The 18,841-nt window shown below is 63.9% G+C and overlaps 1 protein-coding gene and 1 long non-coding RNA gene across 2 annotated transcripts in view; both read right to left on the bottom strand.

Moving 5' to 3' along the window:
- Window positions 1-369, bottom strand: part of ZFPM1 (zinc finger protein, FOG family member 1) — a 39,714-nt gene extending 39,345 nt beyond the window's left edge. The window contains exon 1 of the mRNA XM_032389958.1: window positions 292-369. Within this exon, the coding sequence (XP_032245849.1) occupies window positions 292-355 (64 nt within the window). The 5' untranslated portion in view covers window positions 356-369. The remainder of the gene's footprint in view (window positions 1-291) is intronic.
- An 11-nt stretch (window positions 370-380) lies between these two features.
- The window catches only part of LOC116623074, a 29,037-nt gene continuing 10,576 nt past the window's right edge, over window positions 381-18,841 (bottom strand). Inside the window, exons 2-3 of the long non-coding RNA XR_004297670.1 lie at window positions 2,824-2,952; window positions 381-417 (exon numbers count right to left, since the gene is read on the bottom strand). This is a non-coding gene — a long non-coding RNA (uncharacterized LOC116623074). The remainder of the gene's footprint in view (window positions 418-2,823; window positions 2,953-18,841) is intronic.

Genomic DNA, 18,841 nt, shown 5'->3' on the forward strand with positions numbered 1-18,841 from the left:
CCTCTCCCCGCCCTCCCCACCTGAGGCTCCTCTTGCCCAGCCAGAGGGGAATGCCTCCCGGGAGCCCCGCAGCGTGCTGGCACAGCGTGGTGCCCGGCCCCACAGGCTGGCTGGACTTTGGAACGGGCACAGGCCCTGGCCCAGAGGGTCGCCACCGGCCTCCTCAGCCAGGAGGCAGGGCCTGTCCCACCCAAGCTGCCAGGACAGCAGGCTCCCTGGATTTTCAGAAGGCTGGGCCTCCAGGCCCCGACCGACCGACCAACCGACCGACCGACCGCAGGGGTGCTTTACCTGGCCCGCTCCAGGAGACGCCGGACTCCTCCTCCAGCCTTGTCTCCGACTCCTGCCCCTTCATCTCCTCGGGGCCTCCTGGGGGCGTGGGGGGCGGTGGCGATGGTGGGGGTGGGGGATTAGCGTCTGCAGACAGAAAACACCATCAGGCCCTGCCATCCCTGGGCGCCGATCCACCCACCTCCCCATCTCGCCCTGTGGCCGGGAGGGAAACTGAGGCCCCAGTGGGTGAGCACGTGCTCAAGGTCACCCCCCACACCCAGGTTTGTGCTAACGGGGGACAGAGACCTCAATTTTCTCTTTGGCCTTTAAAACCTCTCATCCCCTCATTAATTGCCGCAGTAATTATTCCAGCTGCAGCTAATAATTAGAGGGTAGGGTGGCCTAAAGGGCACACGTGCAGGCCCCGGCTCCCTGGTCTCCTCCGCCGGCAGCTGGGGGCCCCTCGAGCCGGGCCCTGCACCCAATTCCAGCCCAAAGGGCATATTTGCCTTCCCTGCCGAGCCTGATAACTACCGCGGTCCCCAATCGATGAGCTCCCATAAAAGCCCCCCCTTGGTGACGTCACGCGCCCGGCAGATTATTAATACCCGAGATAAGAGCTGTGATTAACATCAAATAAATCAATCACACAGTATAAAAGTCCTATTATTTTTGGCTATAAATCAACGTGGCTGGCATTTGAGCTCCAGCCCTCGCGCGGTAGCCGCGCTGGGCCTGCCCGAGAGGCAGATACGGCTCCCGCTGCCTTATCTCGCCCATCTCGGCGTTATCACCGCGGCCTGTGCCAGGTGCAACCCCGGCTGTTTTTTCCAGCTCCTTCCCCGGCCCCGCCCCCACCCCGCGCAGCCCCAGCCCCGGCTAGCAGATCAGATAAGGGGCCCGGCTCCCCTGGAAAACCACCGGGTCAAAGTCCACCAGCAACAGCCACTTGGCCTTTGGCAGCTCAGGGCGCCCCCGGCAGCACACAGCACCTAACAGCGGGGACGATGGTGGCGGTGATAAGGGGCCCCTCACGCGTTCCCGCAGCCTCGGCCACCCAGACACAGATGCGGAAACTGAGGCTCAGGCAGGGCAGGAGCACGGGCCCAGGGAAGGGCCGGGGGACAGCGGGATGCACCACTAGCCGCGGTGATGAGGCAGGCGGCAGAGATAATAGGAATGACTGCAAAGCAGCTCCCCGGCCACTGTCGCTGGGTGAGCTGGGGGGAGGGGAGCCTCGGCCCCCGCTCCCGATGAGACTGCCACTGTGGGAAGGGACACCGGGGCCAGCAGGTCTCAGAGGATGAGGCTCGTTGGGCTCCTGGCCTGTGGTCATCGCGGGGGGCAGGGCACGGATGCTCGGAGACTGGGAAACGCTGGGGGCGGGGGGTCCACAGTGAGTACGTCTGCCTAGGATCTCCGCTGCCCACTGGCCAGTCCCTCTCAGCCTCTGAAGTGGCAGGTACGCCCTTCTCTGTGCGTCCTCTGGTCTCTGCTCAGTGTCACCCCCGCCCCATCTCTCCTTTACCCCATCATGTCACCTACTCACTGCCTTCTGAAACGGCCTGCTTTGGGGCTACATCGCCCCCATCAGACTACGGCCTGGGGGTCACTCAGCCCCCGTGTGCCAAGAGCGTCACGGCCCTGAATGGGGGTAAGACCCCCGGCCACGGCCAGCAGGGGGGAGGCAGGGAGAGGTGAGTCCGGCTCAGAGCAGGCACACCAGATCCCCCACTAATCCCCCAAGTCAAGTATCCTCCTCAGGAAAACAGGGGTGAGGGTGCTGACCTCCCCCATGCGTCCACCTCAGGGAGGCCTCTCCTCCCGGGGGTGTCTGCGGGTACGGCTAGAGAAGCTGCCCTCGCTTTAAGGCCCGCTGGGACCTGTCCAGAGCAGGCTTCCCGATGTCAGGTTGATTCACTTCTGGGTCTCTCCCCACCACCACCCCCACCCCCGAAACTGCCACCAAGAGGGTCCAAGGAAAGGTTCCAGGTGCCTGGGGTGGGGGGAGCAGGCTCTGTACGAAGGGAAATCAACCTGAATCCAGACCTGGGGGCGGATCACTGCTCGGGTGTTCACAGGCCGTGGGACCGTGGGCAAGTCCCTTCACCACTCCGGGCCTCAGGCCCTCGTCTGTAAAATGGGGTACAGTGCCGAAGCAGGGGAACCTGCTATGCGCTGAGACCACGCGGGCTGAGGCCTCGCTGCCCCATCCCACAGATGGTAAACGGAGGCGGGGGAGGGCATGGCTTTCTCGAGGTCACTCAGTGGCCCAGGACTCCCTGTCCAAGCCTGGACTAGACCTTCCCCATCGAGGCCTTCGTCTGCCCCTCTGTACCAGAAGGGGCTGGACTCCCAAGACCCTCCTCATGCTGAGGGTGTACGTGTCTCCCGCGCCCGCCCCTCCAGGCCCCCGGCCGCCAGCTGCCCAGCCACAGGCCCGCAGACGCCAGCAAGCACAAGGCGCACCTCACCGGTGGGGACGTGGGAAGGGGTGGGCAGCGCAGGGCATGAGACGCCGGCCTGTCGTGCACCCACCGCCGGGCTCACCTGGACTGGAAGGGCTCAGGGGCTCGGGCTCTCCCGCGGCCTCGGGCTCCGGTGTTCCGGCCTCCCGCTCTGGGCAGCTGGCGTCCATGGCCTGAGCCTCTTCCGTAGCTTCCACGTCTCCAAGGGAACCTGCAGACACAGCCCGAAGGGAATCGTGAGGCTCTGTGGGGCGACGGCCCCCGGACTCCAGACCCCCCCGGGCAGAGGGCCATGGGCTCTGCCACCTCACAGGGCCAGAGGCCGTGAGCGGCGCCCCCAAGACTTGTGCACATCTCACCCTTGTATCACCCCACTCCCTGCAACAGTTTCAATGCCTGGGGTCACCCTGGCGTCCCACCTCCACCTCCCCAGCTCTGCAACCTCTCAGCCCACTGACCCCTCTGGCCAGGAGGGTGGTCCTGGCCCCTCCTGGGGTCTCCCCTCCGCTCTGTTCCAAGCTCTGGGAGCAGCCACGGTGCCTCTTCCGGTTCAGGGGGCTCCTGGGGGCTGTATGGACCACAGCCCTCGCCTCCCCCTTGCCAACCCCCTCAGGGGGTTCACGAAGCCCCAGTGCGTATGCACAGCCCCTAAGACGTGAGGGTAAATCTCTCCTGGGCCCAGACAAGCTCCCCGAGAAGCTCTCCACACTCAGGTACCGAGGTTTGGGAGCTTCGTGAGGGTGGGCCCGTGTGCGGGGCCCAGGAAGTGCTCAGAACACCTGGCTACGGGAATGCGTGCTTGATGGGGCGCAGGTGCGGGGGGGCACAGGTGTCGGCGGTCAGCCTCTGGGACCGGAGGGCCTCAGGCCTGCGGCCCCTGATTCCAATCGTCACCTTCCCCAGGAGGCCCTTGCAGGTCTGCTCCACGGAGCCCCCTTACAGCTGAGAAGGTGGACTCAGAGCCCAGAGACTTCCTGGGAGAGGAGGGAAGCCAGACCCGCCAGGGCAGCACCCTCCATCAGACCGGCGCGTCCGGGGGAGGGCGGGCAGAGGGGAGAGTGGTGAGCAGGTGTCCCTCCTTATTCTGCTCTCCAAATCTCCCCAGGCCCCTTGTGGCTGGTTCAGCCTGGGCCCTGAGGCCTGGAGACAGGTGCTGGGGCTGAAGCTGCCTCCTGCCCTAGTTACCTTCCCAAATGGCTCCTCTAGCCACCTGTCCTGCCCCCCCGGTGCCCCCTCCCTCCCCCCAGTCATCAGGGAGATGATGCCCATCATCTGGGCGTGGCCATGGGGCAGGGTCCTGACTCACAGACCCCTGCTCAGCCCAGGCTGCCAACCCCACAGCAGCCAGGCCCTCTTGCTGCTGAAGAAACATCTGGAAGTCATCTGTAAACGACAATATCTGCAAATCCACATGTCGGGGGTGCCTGATGGGGCCGAATGGGGCTAGCTCTTGCTGGCATCGGGGGCAGAGGCATTTGGAATGGAAGGGCCACCTCTCAGGGGCTGAGCTCCCCATCCCTGGAGGCAAGCAAGCAGCAGCTGATGGAGATCTGACTGGGATTCATGCCTCTGTGACCTTTTCTACATCACGACCCCCATGGGGATCTGGTGAAAGCCAGTATCTTCTCCCCAGAAAACACAGAGACCAAAATGTGCCGTTTCAGGGACTTCTCAGCAAACCCCTAGTCTTCTTCTGGTGCCCTCCCTCAGTCCCCTCCTTCCCTGTATTTCCCCAGGGGTGAAACCTGGTGCCACCAGCCAGCTCCACCGCGGGCCACAGGAGCTGGCTCAGGGCAGTGGTCCAGGAAGATGATGATAGAAGGAGCAATGTGAGAAACGAGGCTCCACCTGACTTTCCGAATGTAGCAATTTCCACGGGGCAGGGAGGTGGGCAAGCTGGTTTTGTCTGCCTTCCAGCTCAAATCCCTGGTCACTGGCAGACGGCGGCCGGCTACAGTAAGGAAAACCGAGCGTTCCCGGCGGGGCGGATGCCCTTCCTGCCTCCCACCAACATGTGGGGCGGACACCGCTCCAGGAGGCAGAAGTGCCCAGGACGTCGAGCCTCTGCGGGGGACTCCCAGGCCCGCTGGGGAGACCGTCAAAGAACAACAGACAGGCCCCAAACAGGAAACAACAGATTATAAGTGCTGGGAGGGAGGGGGGCACACGAGGGAGGAGAGAGCAGGGGTGATGGCACGAGCAGAGCGCAGAGGGGACAGACAGCCGGGAACGCGGCTCCGGATGGAGGGCCTGGGGCTGGACAGGGCTCGGCTTCGAGGCTGGAGAGAGGCCAGCGCAAGGAGCGGATCCTCATCCCAGAGGCACTGGAGGGCCCTAGGGAGTCCCCGGCAGGGTTGTTTCTCGGCTGCAGCTGTCTGGACTCCAGCTCCGGACCTGAGTCCCAGCCTCCCCGGGACACCCCGGAGCCGTAATTACAGGAGATGGGCTGCTCACCACGCCGTGGCTGGGCCGAGACCGCACAGAACCAGCCCCAGGCCAAGTCCTGTGCTTTCTTGTCAACGCACCCACATGGACAGACGAGCCTCTGAGGTGGACTGGGCACAGCCCAGCTGGTCCAACGTGGCCCCTGGGACAGGTGGGAGGCCCGACCTGCCGTAGCCTGCCTTGGCATGCATCTGGGCAGGAAAGCAGAGGCTGCGGGAGAGGCTGGCCTCAAGCTGCCCCGCCTGTGGGGTTGGTCCTGGGCAGGTACCGCTGGTCACGGTGGCCAGCGGCCTGGCAGCCATCCCAGCCTCGGTGGGCAGCACAAAGGCCTCTGGGGTCAGCCTGAGACGGCTTGTGCCTCCTGGGCTCATGAGAGCTCCAAGGGGACGGACCGTAGCTGAATGGCCATAGGACCTGAGGGCCTCAGTCACCTGCTCTGGTGAACGGGTACGAAGCCACTTGCTCTCAGCGCCCGCAGGGACCAGAGCGTCGGGGCAGAGCTGACGCCCCCCTCCCCACCCCTGCCCGACCCAGGGATGCAGTTCCGACTGTCAGGGCCCCGCTCAGGCGGGCCTCAGCCACCCAGGGAGGCCCCAAGCTCGTGGCGGGTCCGTTTATGGGAGAACAAAGGCCCCCGCGCCGCACAAAGGCGTGATGACGAGCGTGAAGAAAGGCTGCCGGGCTGCAGCAATTTATTCTAATGCCGCTAATTCAGTTCCAGCACAATTAAACCCGCTCTGATAATGTCGGAGACAGCCGCCAACCAGCAAATCGCTCCGAGCCCATGAGGGTACGTGTCACGGCCAAGGCTGAGCCGTGCCTGCCTCCGCACCCCAAGAGCGTGCCATCCCACGTCCGGGTCACCCTGGGGTCCCACTCCACCGGGGGCTTGGGGAGGAGGGTTCCTCCACCGGCCACCCAGCAGAGAGACGCTGCTGCTTCCCCGGCTGCCCTGGGCCAGGAATGAGCCCCGCCTGGCCCCTGGGGGACGCTCTCTGGCAAAGATCCCAACAGCTAGGCCAGGCCAATCCATGCAAGACAGGTGTCCGTGCGGTGTGACCTCAGGCAAGTCACTCTACCTCTCTGTGCTCGGAAACCACAACAGCTCCTATGTCACAGGGTGAAGCGTGTAGTAAGTACGCACCAAACATCATTAGCTGTCACCTGCTGCGCAGCAGGGCCTGGGGAATGGGGTGGGGGGCGTGCGGTTATTGAGCATCATCTGTCGTACACCAGCCCTGTGCTCAGCATTTTACAACGTTCTCCTTTAACCACCCCGGCCCGGTGGCCCAGACTGTAGGGGTGGTGGGGAAAGCGTGTGTGGACTGCACAGGGGTACGGAGGGGGCCGGCGGGGCCCTGAGCCGGTCATGATGGGCAGATCTCCTCCCAGCTTCTCAACACCACCCAGAGGTCACGCCCACTTTGCAGATGAGTAAACTGAGGCCCAGCAAGGTGAAGTGACTTGCCCATGGCCTCCGTGAGGAAGCAGTGGAGGGGGCGGGCAGGGCAGGACCCTCCCCAGACATGCTGCCCTTGCAGACGTGGCTCAGGCAAAGCTGCCTCTGCACGGACGCCTGGATCGAGGGTGACACCAGCCGCACAGCCCAGCAGGGTGGAGAGGCCAGTGCCCAAGGCTGGACCCTGTCTCGGGGTGCCCGTGGTGATAATGGCGGTCACAGAGCTGCCCCCGCTGCCCGGAGCCCCTCAGTTATCACGGCGAGCAGACGCCCCGCGCCGATCCGTCTCCTGCTCATTAAGCCGGACGTGGAAATGGAAATGAAAACATAATAGCTATTTGATTGGGGGCGAGATAGTTTGCATATTGGCTGGGCGCTGATAGCAGAATTTCATCAACTCCCGTTCTTCATGCTTTAAGACTGAATTACGGAGACAGGCTCTGTGCGGCGGGATGATCCCCGCTCCCTTCCGAGTCCCCGAGCTGCACGACTAACGGCCCCTCCTGGCTCTGATGGCGAGGCAGCTGGTGGGGGGGCGTGGCTTTGAATGACCACCTCTAAGAGAGCCGGAGCTGTTCTCTGTGGAGGGGACAAAATCCCCCCAGACTTTGGCCCCTAGGCAGACCTGTCGGGCAGGGAGTTGGTGAGGGTGTCTCCGAGCACTGGACGGGGAGTCCCGAGGCCCTGGGCCTCCCGCTGGTCCCAGCTGGTCCTGCAGACTGCACCTGCATCCAGTGGAGGTGACTACCCGCACCCCAAGACCACTGGAAACATGTGAAAGAACCAGGGCAGAGTCCCCAGGAGCCCCCCACCCAACTCGGGGCCTGACCACAGTGTGATTCTTTACCTGAGGCCCCGCCCTGTGCCCGCCCATTACGTGGGTCCTTTATGCCTCTCTGGGAAGGTCCTTTTTCTTATACCCCATTTACAGAGCAGAAGACAGAGGCCCAGAGACCTGCCCTGGAGCCCCTCCTGTGTCAGGGCTGGATTTTGAAGGCAGGCCCCCTGGCCTGGGGGCGGGGTGGACGCTGATGGACCACGTGGCCCTGCCCTTCCGCTGGAGTGCCGGCAGCCCTCATTCTGGGCCTCATCCTCCACCACTGTTCTCTCGTCCACCCCTCCCTGACCCCCGCATTCATTAACCTGTCCAACCTTTCCTGGGTCCACTGAGGGCCAGACTCTGCCCCAGGACATACCCCAAGCAAAGTGAAAAACCCAAGTGTGGCCATTGCCACGAAGGAGAGGTTCAGGTGCCAGTCAGGGAAGGCTTCCTGGAGGAGGCGGCAAGTGATGGAGATCTGCAAGGGGACAGGGGATGGCCTCAGCTGGGGCCAGGGAAAAGCATTCCGAGCAGAAGGCACAGCAAGAGGCTGAGGCAGGTGGCCGTGTGCGGGCCACACCTCCCCAAGCCTGGTTTCCTCATGGAAAGCAGGGCTGGGGTCAGGGTTCAGCAAGGTGGTGCCCTGGTGCTGAGCACAGACAGGTTATTGTTACAACTGTTACAGTTTCAGCTCTCCAGGGGGTGCCACACCTGCCTTCTGGGGGTGGCAGGTTGGTGGACGGGGTTGAGGCCTGGCGGGGGGGACAGCGCTGGCAGAAGGCCTTGGCTTCTGGTCTCGCTGGGCCTGGCAGTGGTGGGCAGGCCAGCGGCACTGGGCCTGGGGCGGGTGGGGGCGCGGGGCTGCCAGGAGAGAGACCCTGGCCTCTGGGCGGCGCACGGTGGCCAGATAAGGCCCTGATAACAGAGGGAAAAGTGCAACAGATTTAGACTTTCCCACCGGGGGGCGGTGGGGCAGCTCAGGCCACGGTGGGGACAGCCCTGCTCCCCCTTAGGGGGCCTCGCTAGGGGAGCCCTGGGTGCCTGGGGGCCGTGGGCAGCCACCCCAGGGGCCGGGTCCCCCAAGCACACAGGGCTGGGTCTAAAACCCAACCTGCTGGCAGCAGGCAGCGTGACCCCTGGGGAGGCACTCCCTTCTGTGGGCCCCGGCCAGCAGGACCCCCGGGGAGGAGGATCTCTAACTCAGCTGGTGTCTGCTGGACAAGGACGCTGAGGCACAGGACGCAGGGGCAGCTGGCCGCTCTGGCCCAGCCCTGGCCTGTTAGCTGCACCCCCAGCCTGCAGCCGCTGGCTGCCAAGGCTGCCAAGGCCCTCAGGGCCCAGCGACTCGTGCTTTACTCACAGTCCTGACAAGCAGCTGAGCTGATTCCCAGGCCCAGGTGGATGGAGAGAAGCAAGCTGGAAGAAGGGGTTGCTGAGCAGGGCTGGGGGCAGGGCAAGCCCAGGAGGGGCGGGGGCAGCCCAGTGTATGTGGCGCTGCTGAGGGCAAGGGTGTTCCCCGACCCCAGAGCCCCAGGGCCCAGCGCAGAGCAGCCCCAGACAGTTCGGGGCCCGTGAGGTCGGGCTTGTGCCGCCCATGGGTAGCAGGGCACGACGGCAAAGGGGCGTGGAGGGCGATGGGTGGGCACAGGTGGCAGTGGGGGGCGAGGGGCAGGTTCTAGGCCCCCACTGGGAGCTACAAAGGCCTGGGGGGAGGAGTCCATTCACTGGAGAGCTTCGAAGCTTCTCTGACGTTTAGAACCGAGGCAGGGTCCTGGCCCACTGCCTCCTAGGCGCTTACAGCCCCAAAGGGGTGGGGGCTCCCCGGGAGGGGTGCAGGCACCCACGGGAGGGAGCTGGAGCTCCGGGGAGGCCCAGTGCAGACACTGCATGGAGCCCGGCTCTCCTGGAGGGTCCATGTCACCCCCGATCCTCAGCCCACCATGGCCTGAAGCCACCGACGTCTGCCGGCCCCGCCAGCCATGGGGCCTTCACCACGCTGCCCCCTCTGCCTGGTGAAGGCCTCCTTGGCCCTCAGCAGGATCTTCCCACACAGACTGGGCCTTCCTGGAGCCTTCTGCGTATCTGCAGGTGGTCTATTCTCCCGCAGTGGGGAGGGAAGCTGGCCGGCGGTGCTGCCCTCCTGCCCCAGGAGCCTCGAGGGGCTAGGGCTGGGAGGGGCCCGTAGGCCTCCGCTGTGGCCCCACCAGCAGCTTCTTCAACCCAAGGTCAGTCCCCGCTGACAGCTTGGGGCGACCACAAGAGGATGTTGGTGAGATAATCTTGGCTTACTTGCGCGGGCACCCTGGCTCGGAGGGGAGAGGAGGCATCTGAGCCTTTGCCCGCGCCCGGGTACCCTCCCACACTGGCTCTGCCCCCCGACTCCCGGAGTGGGCCGCCGGCGGCAGGGGCGGGGGGCTGGGCAGCCGGGCTCTCCACCTTTCCACCAACGTCAGTCTGATGGTACTCACATGCACCCTGCAGGGGGAAGCTCACTACTCCTCTTCCAGACATCTGGGTCCTAGACCCGCTGCTTCTCAGCCTGGCCCCCCCACCGCCACCTTGGGGGTCTCCATCAGGGCTGAGTATAACTGACTGTCGATTCGTCGGCTCTGCTGTCTATGAGCCAGACCCCGACACCCGTGGCCTTGGTGAGGCCAGCAAGCACTCAGGCCACACTCGGTGGGGCAGGGGTGCTGTCCAAGGTAAGCCAGGCTGCAGGAGGGTGGCCAGCCGCCGTGGCGACACACTCGGGGCCGGCTGAGGCCAAGAAAGAACGTGGAGTGCTGACCACGGTGCCAGGCAGGGCCCCACGCTCTCGGGGGCATGGACCGAGTCTAATGAACAAGAGTGGGATGACTTACTTCAGCTTTGAACACACTGGAGGTATTTATTGAGACATAATTCCTATGCAGTAAGATTCATCCTTTTAAGGGTGGTTCGGCTTTCAAAGCAGCGTTTACTGAAAGATGGGCACGGTCCTGTGCAACCAGGGCCCATGTGGGCCGTTCCGGTGCGGATCTTCACCTACTCCCCCCCAAGCTTTCCGGGAGCCGGTCAGAATCCGGGGCTCTTTACAGGAGTGCCCACCCCCTCCGACCCCTGCGGACCCAGCTGTGTGGGGCGCATCCCAGCGCTCCTCCCCACGCCCCCTCTGAAGGGCTCTATGACCAGAACTCACTGTGCAGTGCCCAGGACAAAATAAAACCCTCCCCTGGACAGACGGCAAGCAGGTGAAGGGGGGAGGGCCAACAAACGCATCCCTGTGTCCCCGATCGCCTGGGGGCCGCTGTAACCAAGAGCAGTGGGAGGACCACCTCCCGGGCCTCGGGCACCTCTCACCCTGCGGCCAGCCCCTCTTCCAGGCCTCACCCTCCCCGCACCCAGCCAGTCAGCTTCCCCAGCTCCTTCCTTTGGGGCCTTCAGCATGGATGCTAAGGACACACCCATCTCCTGACACACGCCTCCACCCCTCCACCTGCGCTCCTCCGCTCATTTGCCTCCCCGGCTCCCTCTTTCTCCCAGTGTAAGCCACACGGCCCACCGGGGCCCAAACCAGCACCCATCTCGCTCCGGGAGGGGCCGTCCTGGCCTGAGCTCCGACCCCTGCCTGGCTCTGGCCAACCCCACCGCCGCCCAGATGCCCACAGGGTGTTCACTTGATTGGTGTGCTCACTGGCTGTGCCCTGGGGCAGCACCGGGCACACGGTACGTGCTCAGTGAGTACCGGTGCCCATGGGCCAGGGGAGGCGGAGGGCCTGGCCAGCGGGGAGCCTTGGAGTCTGAGCCCTCTTGTTGGCGCTGGGGGGTCAGAGGCGTGCCCCCTCTCGCAGCGGGCAGAACACAGGCCAGGCCGGCCCCACCCGGGGTCTCTAGGGACTCCAGGCTGGGAGACGTGAGATGAAGGGAGACAGGGCGCTGACACCCGGGGGGGGTCCTGCATCCAGATCCCAGCCCCAGCCACCACCACTTCCTCCTGTGGCCAGCCCTATAACCGACAGGCGGAACTTGGGGGGCTTAACTGCCCCAGCCCCACGGCCACGCCCAGCGGGGGCCCAGGCTAAGCCTGGCCCCCCCTGCACACGCTGCCCTCAAGGCCTCTCAGGGCAACTGGGCAGAAGAAACGGGCCTGGTTCTGGGGACAGAGCCACATGGATGGGGGACAGGCACAGGGAGGTAAAGATACGTGCCCAAGGTCTCACAGCTAGGACAGCGGACAGGGGGCCGGCCTGCTCCCCTTCCTGAGCCCTGCGTTCCCCTCGAGGTCTCATCCACCCTCTCTGTTTATAGAGGTGGGGGGGTCTGCTGGGGGGATCCGGACCCAGGTCTGTGTGGCCCCCCCTCACCAGGACTCAGTTTCCCTTCCTGGCTCTGCAACACTGTGGCTCAGAGAAGCCCTCCCTGCCTTTCTCACTCCTTCCCCGTCAACTCCCTGCCTGGTTGCTGTGTGACTGATCTCTGGCCCCCCTCAGACGCTCTTCCCCAAGGCCAGGACCCAGGCTCTGGCAGCTCTGCGCTTGCTGGCCCAGGCTGGCACACCCCTCCCTCCCTGCCACGTGGGCATGGCCATCTGCCTCTCCGCTGTGGGGGAGGGGCATCAGCGGGGGTGTGAAAGGCCTGGCAACCGGGGCCCTCTCCCGCTCCGATCCCCGGGACACGTGTGCACAGCCCTCGACAGTTTATAAAGTTCCACCAGGACCCCCATCAGCACCAGCCTGTAGGGAAACCGGCTCCACCGAGCAGGGGAGGAGAAACAGGCAGAAAACAGCCACCGCAGCCCCCACCTGCCCCATCAGAGGTCTGTGGGCAGGGCCGGCACGGCCACGCAGGGCAGGGCAGAGCAGAGGCCTCCCGGGCCGCGAGGCCCATGGCGCTCAGCCTGGGGGACCTGCCCAGGCCCTAGTTTATGCACGTGACACACGGGGACTGACCCGCCAACCCCGCAGAGGTGCGGTGCGGGGGTGTGTGTGTGTGGGGGGACGAGAGAGGGCTTTGCAGGAGGTAAAGACCCCTCCCAACGTGGCTCATCCGCAGGTGCAGTGGGATTTCTTCCCCCAGGCTCCTGGTGCCCACCATGGGCTGGGTCAGCTGTGAGCACACGGGTGCCGAGCGGGGCAGGACACAGCCCCCAGACACCATGATGTGCAAGGACGGGGTGCAGATGCAGACTGGCCTGGGGGTGGGCAGCGAGGGCTTCTCAGGGGAGGCACTGCTTACACTGTGATTGCAAAGAATGCCCCAGGCAGAGGGGAGTGCCAGACCAAGTCCCAGGGGTGGGGGTGTTTGGTGGGGTCCTGCCGGCAGCTAAGGATGGGTGGGGAAGACGCAGAGGGCTCTCGTTGCCCAGGGTCCGGTTCTCCCACCCTGGGAAGCAGGGCGGGCGCTGGGCTGTGGGAGACCCAGGCCTGCCACCACCTTCAGGCAGCCCCCAGCTGGGTGCCACCTCGCTGGCCTGGCTCAGGATCCTCCCCTGTCTCAAGCCTGCCCCCCCCACCCCCGGGGCCCGGTCCCCTGGGGCAGGGGCCGGGCCAGGCGAGGCAGAGGAGGGGAGCGGGCCTGGGAAAGCCCGGCCTGCCTGATAGCGAGAGATTGGTTTCAGCCGGAGCTGCGGGCTGCCAAGTCCACATCCTATCCGCGGCCTGCACTCACTCGGCATTCATCACCGCTGCACTCGGAGACTTTATCGTCGCTAGGGGTTGGCGCCATCTCTGGGCCTGGCCGCTCCCGGCCCTCCGATGGGCCCGATAGCCGCTGATAGATTACCCGAGATTGCCGCGCCAGCGCCGATCGCCGACTCCGCGGGGCGGGGCGCGGACCACGTGGCCGGGCAGAGAGCAGCGCACGCCCGGGGGGGAGGCGGGCACGGCCGCCCGGGGGCGGGGCCAGGGAAGTAGCGCCCGCCGAAGGGCGCCGCGGGCTGCGCACTGATTCTGCAGATGGGCCGATAAGGGCTGATGGATGGGAGCGGGGGCCGCGCTAATGGAGCCGTCGCCGGGGCCCACGCGTCAGCGGGATGCAGGCAGACTGCTTCCCGGAAGGGGCCGGGGCTCCAGGGCGACAGGACGCTCCCTGCCCTGGGGGTGGGGGTGGGGACACGGCCTCCTGGGCTGCAGACCACCCCCTCACCGCCGGCGCTGGCTCCCCCTGCGGCACTGGGCCCCGCAGTATGCCCGCTGCACCGAGGAGCCGGCTCTGGGCCCTGCCAGGCCCCGGGCTCAGGACCGCATCCCCGCCACAGCGCCACGGCCCCTTCCCCAGGCCTGGCTGTCCTGATGCTCTGGGGGTCAGGAGCACGATGCACACCCAGGCCTGGCAGACCAGTACCCGGGCTGTGTCTCCAGCCCCTGGGGAATGCCATGCAGGGAGGAAGAAGCCGGCTCCTCTGGGCTAGCCTTTTCCCCTGTTGGGTGTGGCCGCGTCCCAAGCAGCCGCTCTGCTCAGCTCTCACTGCACAGATAGGGAAACCGAGACGCCGGGAGTGTGGAGGGGGCTTCCCGGTCCCCGGGGCGTCAGCGGCTATGCGGGGCTGAGCCTGCACCTCCTGGCCCAGTGGGCACATTGTCCCCACGGGGGCCAGAGAGAGCCACAGGGTCCGGGAAGCTGGAGTGGGGCACTCCTGGGCTCAAACCCTGCCAGGCAGGCCCCGTGCCCATTGAAGCCTGTTTCCTCAACTGAAAACTGGGGGGTTGAAAATCAGCCCCAAGTTTCTATAGAGCAGAGCAGAGGTAGCCAGGGGCCGAGGAAGGAAGGAGAGACGTGGGGGACAGCATGGGGGATTCGTGCTCAAGGGGGACAGTTTCTGCAGCCCAGTGCCACTCCATAAGCGCCTGTCCCCATCCTAGGGGGTTCAGAGACGCACGTTCCCACCCGTGCGCACAGCCCTCCACAGTGACGTGGCCTTCTCCACCACCTCAGGCCGCCTGCTCGCCATGGACACTGAGGCAGGGCTTGCAGGGGCCGGGCCTGCATTGATGGCGGGCTGGGGGATGCTAGGGGCTGTGGCGAGGTTGGAGGGAGGCCAGAGGCACTGACCCATCCCATGAATGGTCCTGGGCAAACCTCTGCTGCCAGTTAGCGCTTGGCCCTATTGATCTCTCGGGATGGGGCCGAGACTCGGGGGTCTTAGTGACCGGCCCAAGGGGACCCGGTGAGTGGCAGGGCTGGGATGTGCAGCCAATCTATGTGGCTCCAGAGCCCATGGCCTTGACCCTGGACATTACAGCTTTGGAACCAAACCTTCTGGCCGCGGGCCTGAGGGTGCAGATGAGCCTGGGCGGGTCAAGAGCCCTGCTTGCATCTGGATTCCTCAAGCCCATCTGGCTGGGATAGAGTACGTGGAGAGGAAAAGTCTGGTCCATGAGGAGGAGAAGGGAGGGGAGGAGCCCCGCACTTCCTGTGTCCTACCCCACATCCTGGGCCTGCCTGTGACACGGCTGCTGAGGGCACACAGGAAGGGAGTGCCTGTCCTGGGGGCGGCGCCCTGACTGAGCTGGTCAGCGCGTGGCAGGGGCTGTCCTCCCTCCTCCCCACCGTGGTAGCTCATTCCCTGCTCAGAGCTTTGCCTCTGCTGTGCCCTCTGCCAGGTGGCTCTTATCCACACACACACACACACACACACACACCCCACCATCTGTCTCTGCTTAACGTTGGCTTCAGAGTGGCCGCCTCGCCTTCCACGACCCCAGTCCCCCAGCTCCAGGGGGCCCCTCCATCCTTAGGGTTCATTTCTGGTGTTCTCTCTCTGTTCCCCAGCAGCCTGGGTGCTATGAGGGCAGGGACCGAGCTCCCATGAGGGTCAGGGGATCCTGGACGAGGCCCCAAGCACAGCAGGGCCTCAGACAAGTTTGGAGGCCTGAACACACAAGGGCACCCAGAAGTCAGCCTGCTGTCCCTATTCCAGGCACCCAGCCCTGAAGGAAGCGAGCCTGAGCCCTGCTGCAGGGGACCGGTCCTCCTTGTCTGCTGGTAATGACCCCAGCTCCCGGGCCGCCACGGCTCTGTCCATGACAGCGCTCACTGTACGCACTGACTTGTCTTTCAGTTTCTTTTTTCCCGTGGGTTTGCTTTGCTTTCCTGGGACAGGGGCCGGGGTGGGGAGATTTTGAAATCAACTGAGGGAGTATTTATCAAGCACCTACTCTATGCCCTGCACTGGAGAGACTCTGAGGCAGGTGCTGGGGCACCCCTCCCGGGGGACGGGGCCTAGGTGCTGTCCTTTCACTCTTGAGTGCTGAGTCCCTCTTACTCCATGCCTTGGGAGGCACTGTCACCCTCTTTTGGGGCGGGGGGGTGAAGGCGCTCAGCTGAGGTCACATGGCAGCAGTCTGGTTCTGGTCCGACAACCCCCTCCCTGTTTCCATCCCTTAGATCTCAGCCCAAACCTGTTCCCTCCTTGCCCCTCTGCTATTTTCCACTTCTGCATTTTTGCAAAACGCCCACACCTGTGGCTGGTTTTCGGGTCATGGAGCCCTGCAGGTGCTGCGGAACTAGGGGAGCCTCTGGCCAGGCTCTGGGCCAGCTGGGCCTACCTGGGCCCCCCATCTCACCGACAAGACAATCTGTGGGGTGCAGAGTGACTTTGAACCCCCAAAGTTTCTTGAACACCTCTTGCAGACATGGTCTCCTGTTATATAAATTTCTGAAAATGGAAAATCTGAAGACCCTGTTTCTAGAATGCAGCACAGCCACAGATAGACTAAGGAACCCCTTGAGAAACTCCTGCTTCAGCCCTCATTGTGTGGTTGGGGAAACTGAGGCCCAGGGAGCAGATGGTGCTCCTCAGAGTGCACAGAAATTGCCCTGGGAGACAGACAGACCAGACCCTCCCATTTTACTGATAGGAAAGCAAGTTTGGCAAATGGGTTGGGACTCTCAGTCATTAAAATGGTACCATGGCCCCGTCCCGGCCTGGTGCTACAGCGAGCCTGGCAGTGTGAGGTTCTGGATAAAAATCATAGCGGGGGGGGGGGGGGAGAGAGGGGGGGGACAGCATGCAGAGAGTGGAGGTGCCCCAGACACAGGGAGGGGGAGCTGGCCGGCCTTGAGTTGCCCCGCCCCATTTTTGAACTCAGTGTTCCCATCTGGGAGTCAGAATTGCCGGGGCTGATCTCGGGAACGCCCAAGTCCTGGTCCCCTAATTCAGGCTGTGGGGGTCTGGGCTCTGAGGGTCAGCAAGAGGTCATCCAAGGGCCAAACTGTCTGTCCCCAGGCACCTGGGCAAACGGATGACCCCAGCAGCAAGGCCCCGGAAAGGCTGGCCCTTCCAGAGCTGGGGGTGGTGGGATTTCCATCACGGGGTCAAGGTCCGGGCAAGACAGTGTCCCCCACTCCCTAAACTAAGGGCTCCTCGTAGAGGAGACCCGCCCCCTCTGAAGAGGCCCCGCCTCACATGGAGCTCAGCCAATCCCCAGGCCTCACTCCCGCTCATTTGCATGTCCGTTTCCATTGGCGGCATAGAGATTAGGACCTTCATTCCCAGGCCGCGGGGGCGGGGCCTGGGGAGAAGTTGTGGCGGGGCTAGGCTGGGCTGGGCTTTGGGGGGCCGGGCTAGGGGCGCTGGGGGGTGTGGGCTGGGGGGCCCGGCTCTGGCCTCTGAAGGAGCAGGTTCCGGGGGTGCCAAGCTCTGGATCACCTGCCCCAGACCCAAGTCTGGGACACAAAATGGCCACCTGCCACACGGGGAGGACTTTGGTTATAGTACATGCTCTTCCTTTTCCTCTAAAGCTCCGTTAAATCCTCGGACTCCCCCCCCCCACCCAACCCCGCCCATGGTGAGTGACTCAGAGGGGGAAAGATACTGACCCAAGGTCACAGAGCTGGGACGCAGCAGCACAGCTGGGACCTCGCCCCTCGTCCCAAGGCTGGGTTCCTTCCCTCCAGGGAGGGCCTATCGGGGCAACTTCTTATTTAGAGCTGCGTCTCCTCAGGGAGGGCTATTTGTTGGCTTCCTTTGCAAAATAATGATGGGGACGATGATGATTTTAAGGGGACCCAAATCCCCCAGGCAGATCTAGTGGCATCATGTTCCTGGGGCTCCGGGAACTGCGGGGTGGTGGGCTTGCGGGTGTGAGTGTGAGTGTGCACACGCTTTTGTTCCTGGCATTTTGGTGGGTTGAGATAAGGGGAACAACAGACCGGCTCGGAGAGAGCAGGCAGATAGATAAGGCGATAGGGTTCCTCCACCACACAGGCCTATCGCCTTTTATCAGAGTTCCCTTTTCTTTCTTTTTTGTTGGGGGGGAGGGTGCAACACACCCCACCCCCAGCCCCCAAGCCGGGTAACGGAGGGGTGGGGGCCTCCCTTGCTCAGATCCCTCCTGCTGTGTCCACATGCCCAGAGCCCTGGCCCCCCGAGCTCCCGACTGGAAGGGTGGGGGTCCCAAGGACTGTGTTCACAACAGGGAGAACAGAGAAGAGCCCCAAGGGGGAATGATGAGGGCAGGGAGGCCCAGAGGCTAGTGGCCTGGAGACTGGGTGCTGAGCCCCTCTGTCCAGACGGCCTGTGCACCCCCATGGGCTTAGCTGTGCAGGACAGGGAGACCTCGCAGCCCTAGGTCTCTAGGGCAGGCCTCAGCATCTTCAGCCCCATTTTACAGATGCGGAAACTGAGTCTCAAAACAAGGTTGTGCCTGTGAGCCATAGCAGTGGGGGCCCCCTCTGCATTCCCTCTGGTTCTGGGAGCCAGACTCCCAAGGCTACAGGATAAACCTTCCAGAACCATCCACAGCACTGTGTGACAGGGGCCCCACACCTCTGCACCCTGGAGCTATTTGCCAAAATCAGTCCAGGAGGAATGCTGATGGGATTCATAGAGGGTGTGCAGCAGGCAGGGAGGGCTTGCGGAGGCAGCCCCGCCCGACGGCTCCAGCCCCTGCACAAGTCCCTGGAGAACACGGCCCCACTACACACGGCCGGGATTATGATTATGCCCATTGCACAGCTGAGGAAACTGTGGTGCAGGGACAGTCAGTCGCTTGCCCAGGGTACCCACCCAAAGGGCAGAATTTGAACCCCGGTCACCCCACTCTACACTTGTCCTCCTCCCCCACATATGCACCCATTTCACTGGAAATAGCTGACTTCCTTTAGAATAATGAAACAAAACCCAAAAGACAGAAAGAAACCAATTTTATCACCAAAGGAACCTATTTTCTGGGGGCAGATGAAATGACCCCCGGAGATAAGCGGGAGTAGAGGCGCCCCATCACCTCCTGATCTCAGACAGGGCTGTGAGGTCCCAAGCACTCACTCACCCTCTCTGTGTCTGGGCCTTTCTCCCCTAAATGGAGGGAGCAGACCCCTTAGGAGAGGAGGAGACCCCCAGACCCTCCAGCTATGATGGAGACCCAGACCTTGACGAGGCCTCTAAGTCAGTCTCTA

Source organism: Phoca vitulina, unplaced genomic scaffold (assembly GCF_004348235.1).
Source record: "Phoca vitulina isolate PV1807 unplaced genomic scaffold, GSC_HSeal_1.0 scaffold56, whole genome shotgun sequence".
NCBI classification, from domain to species: Eukaryota; Metazoa; Chordata; class Mammalia; order Carnivora; family Phocidae; genus Phoca; species Phoca vitulina.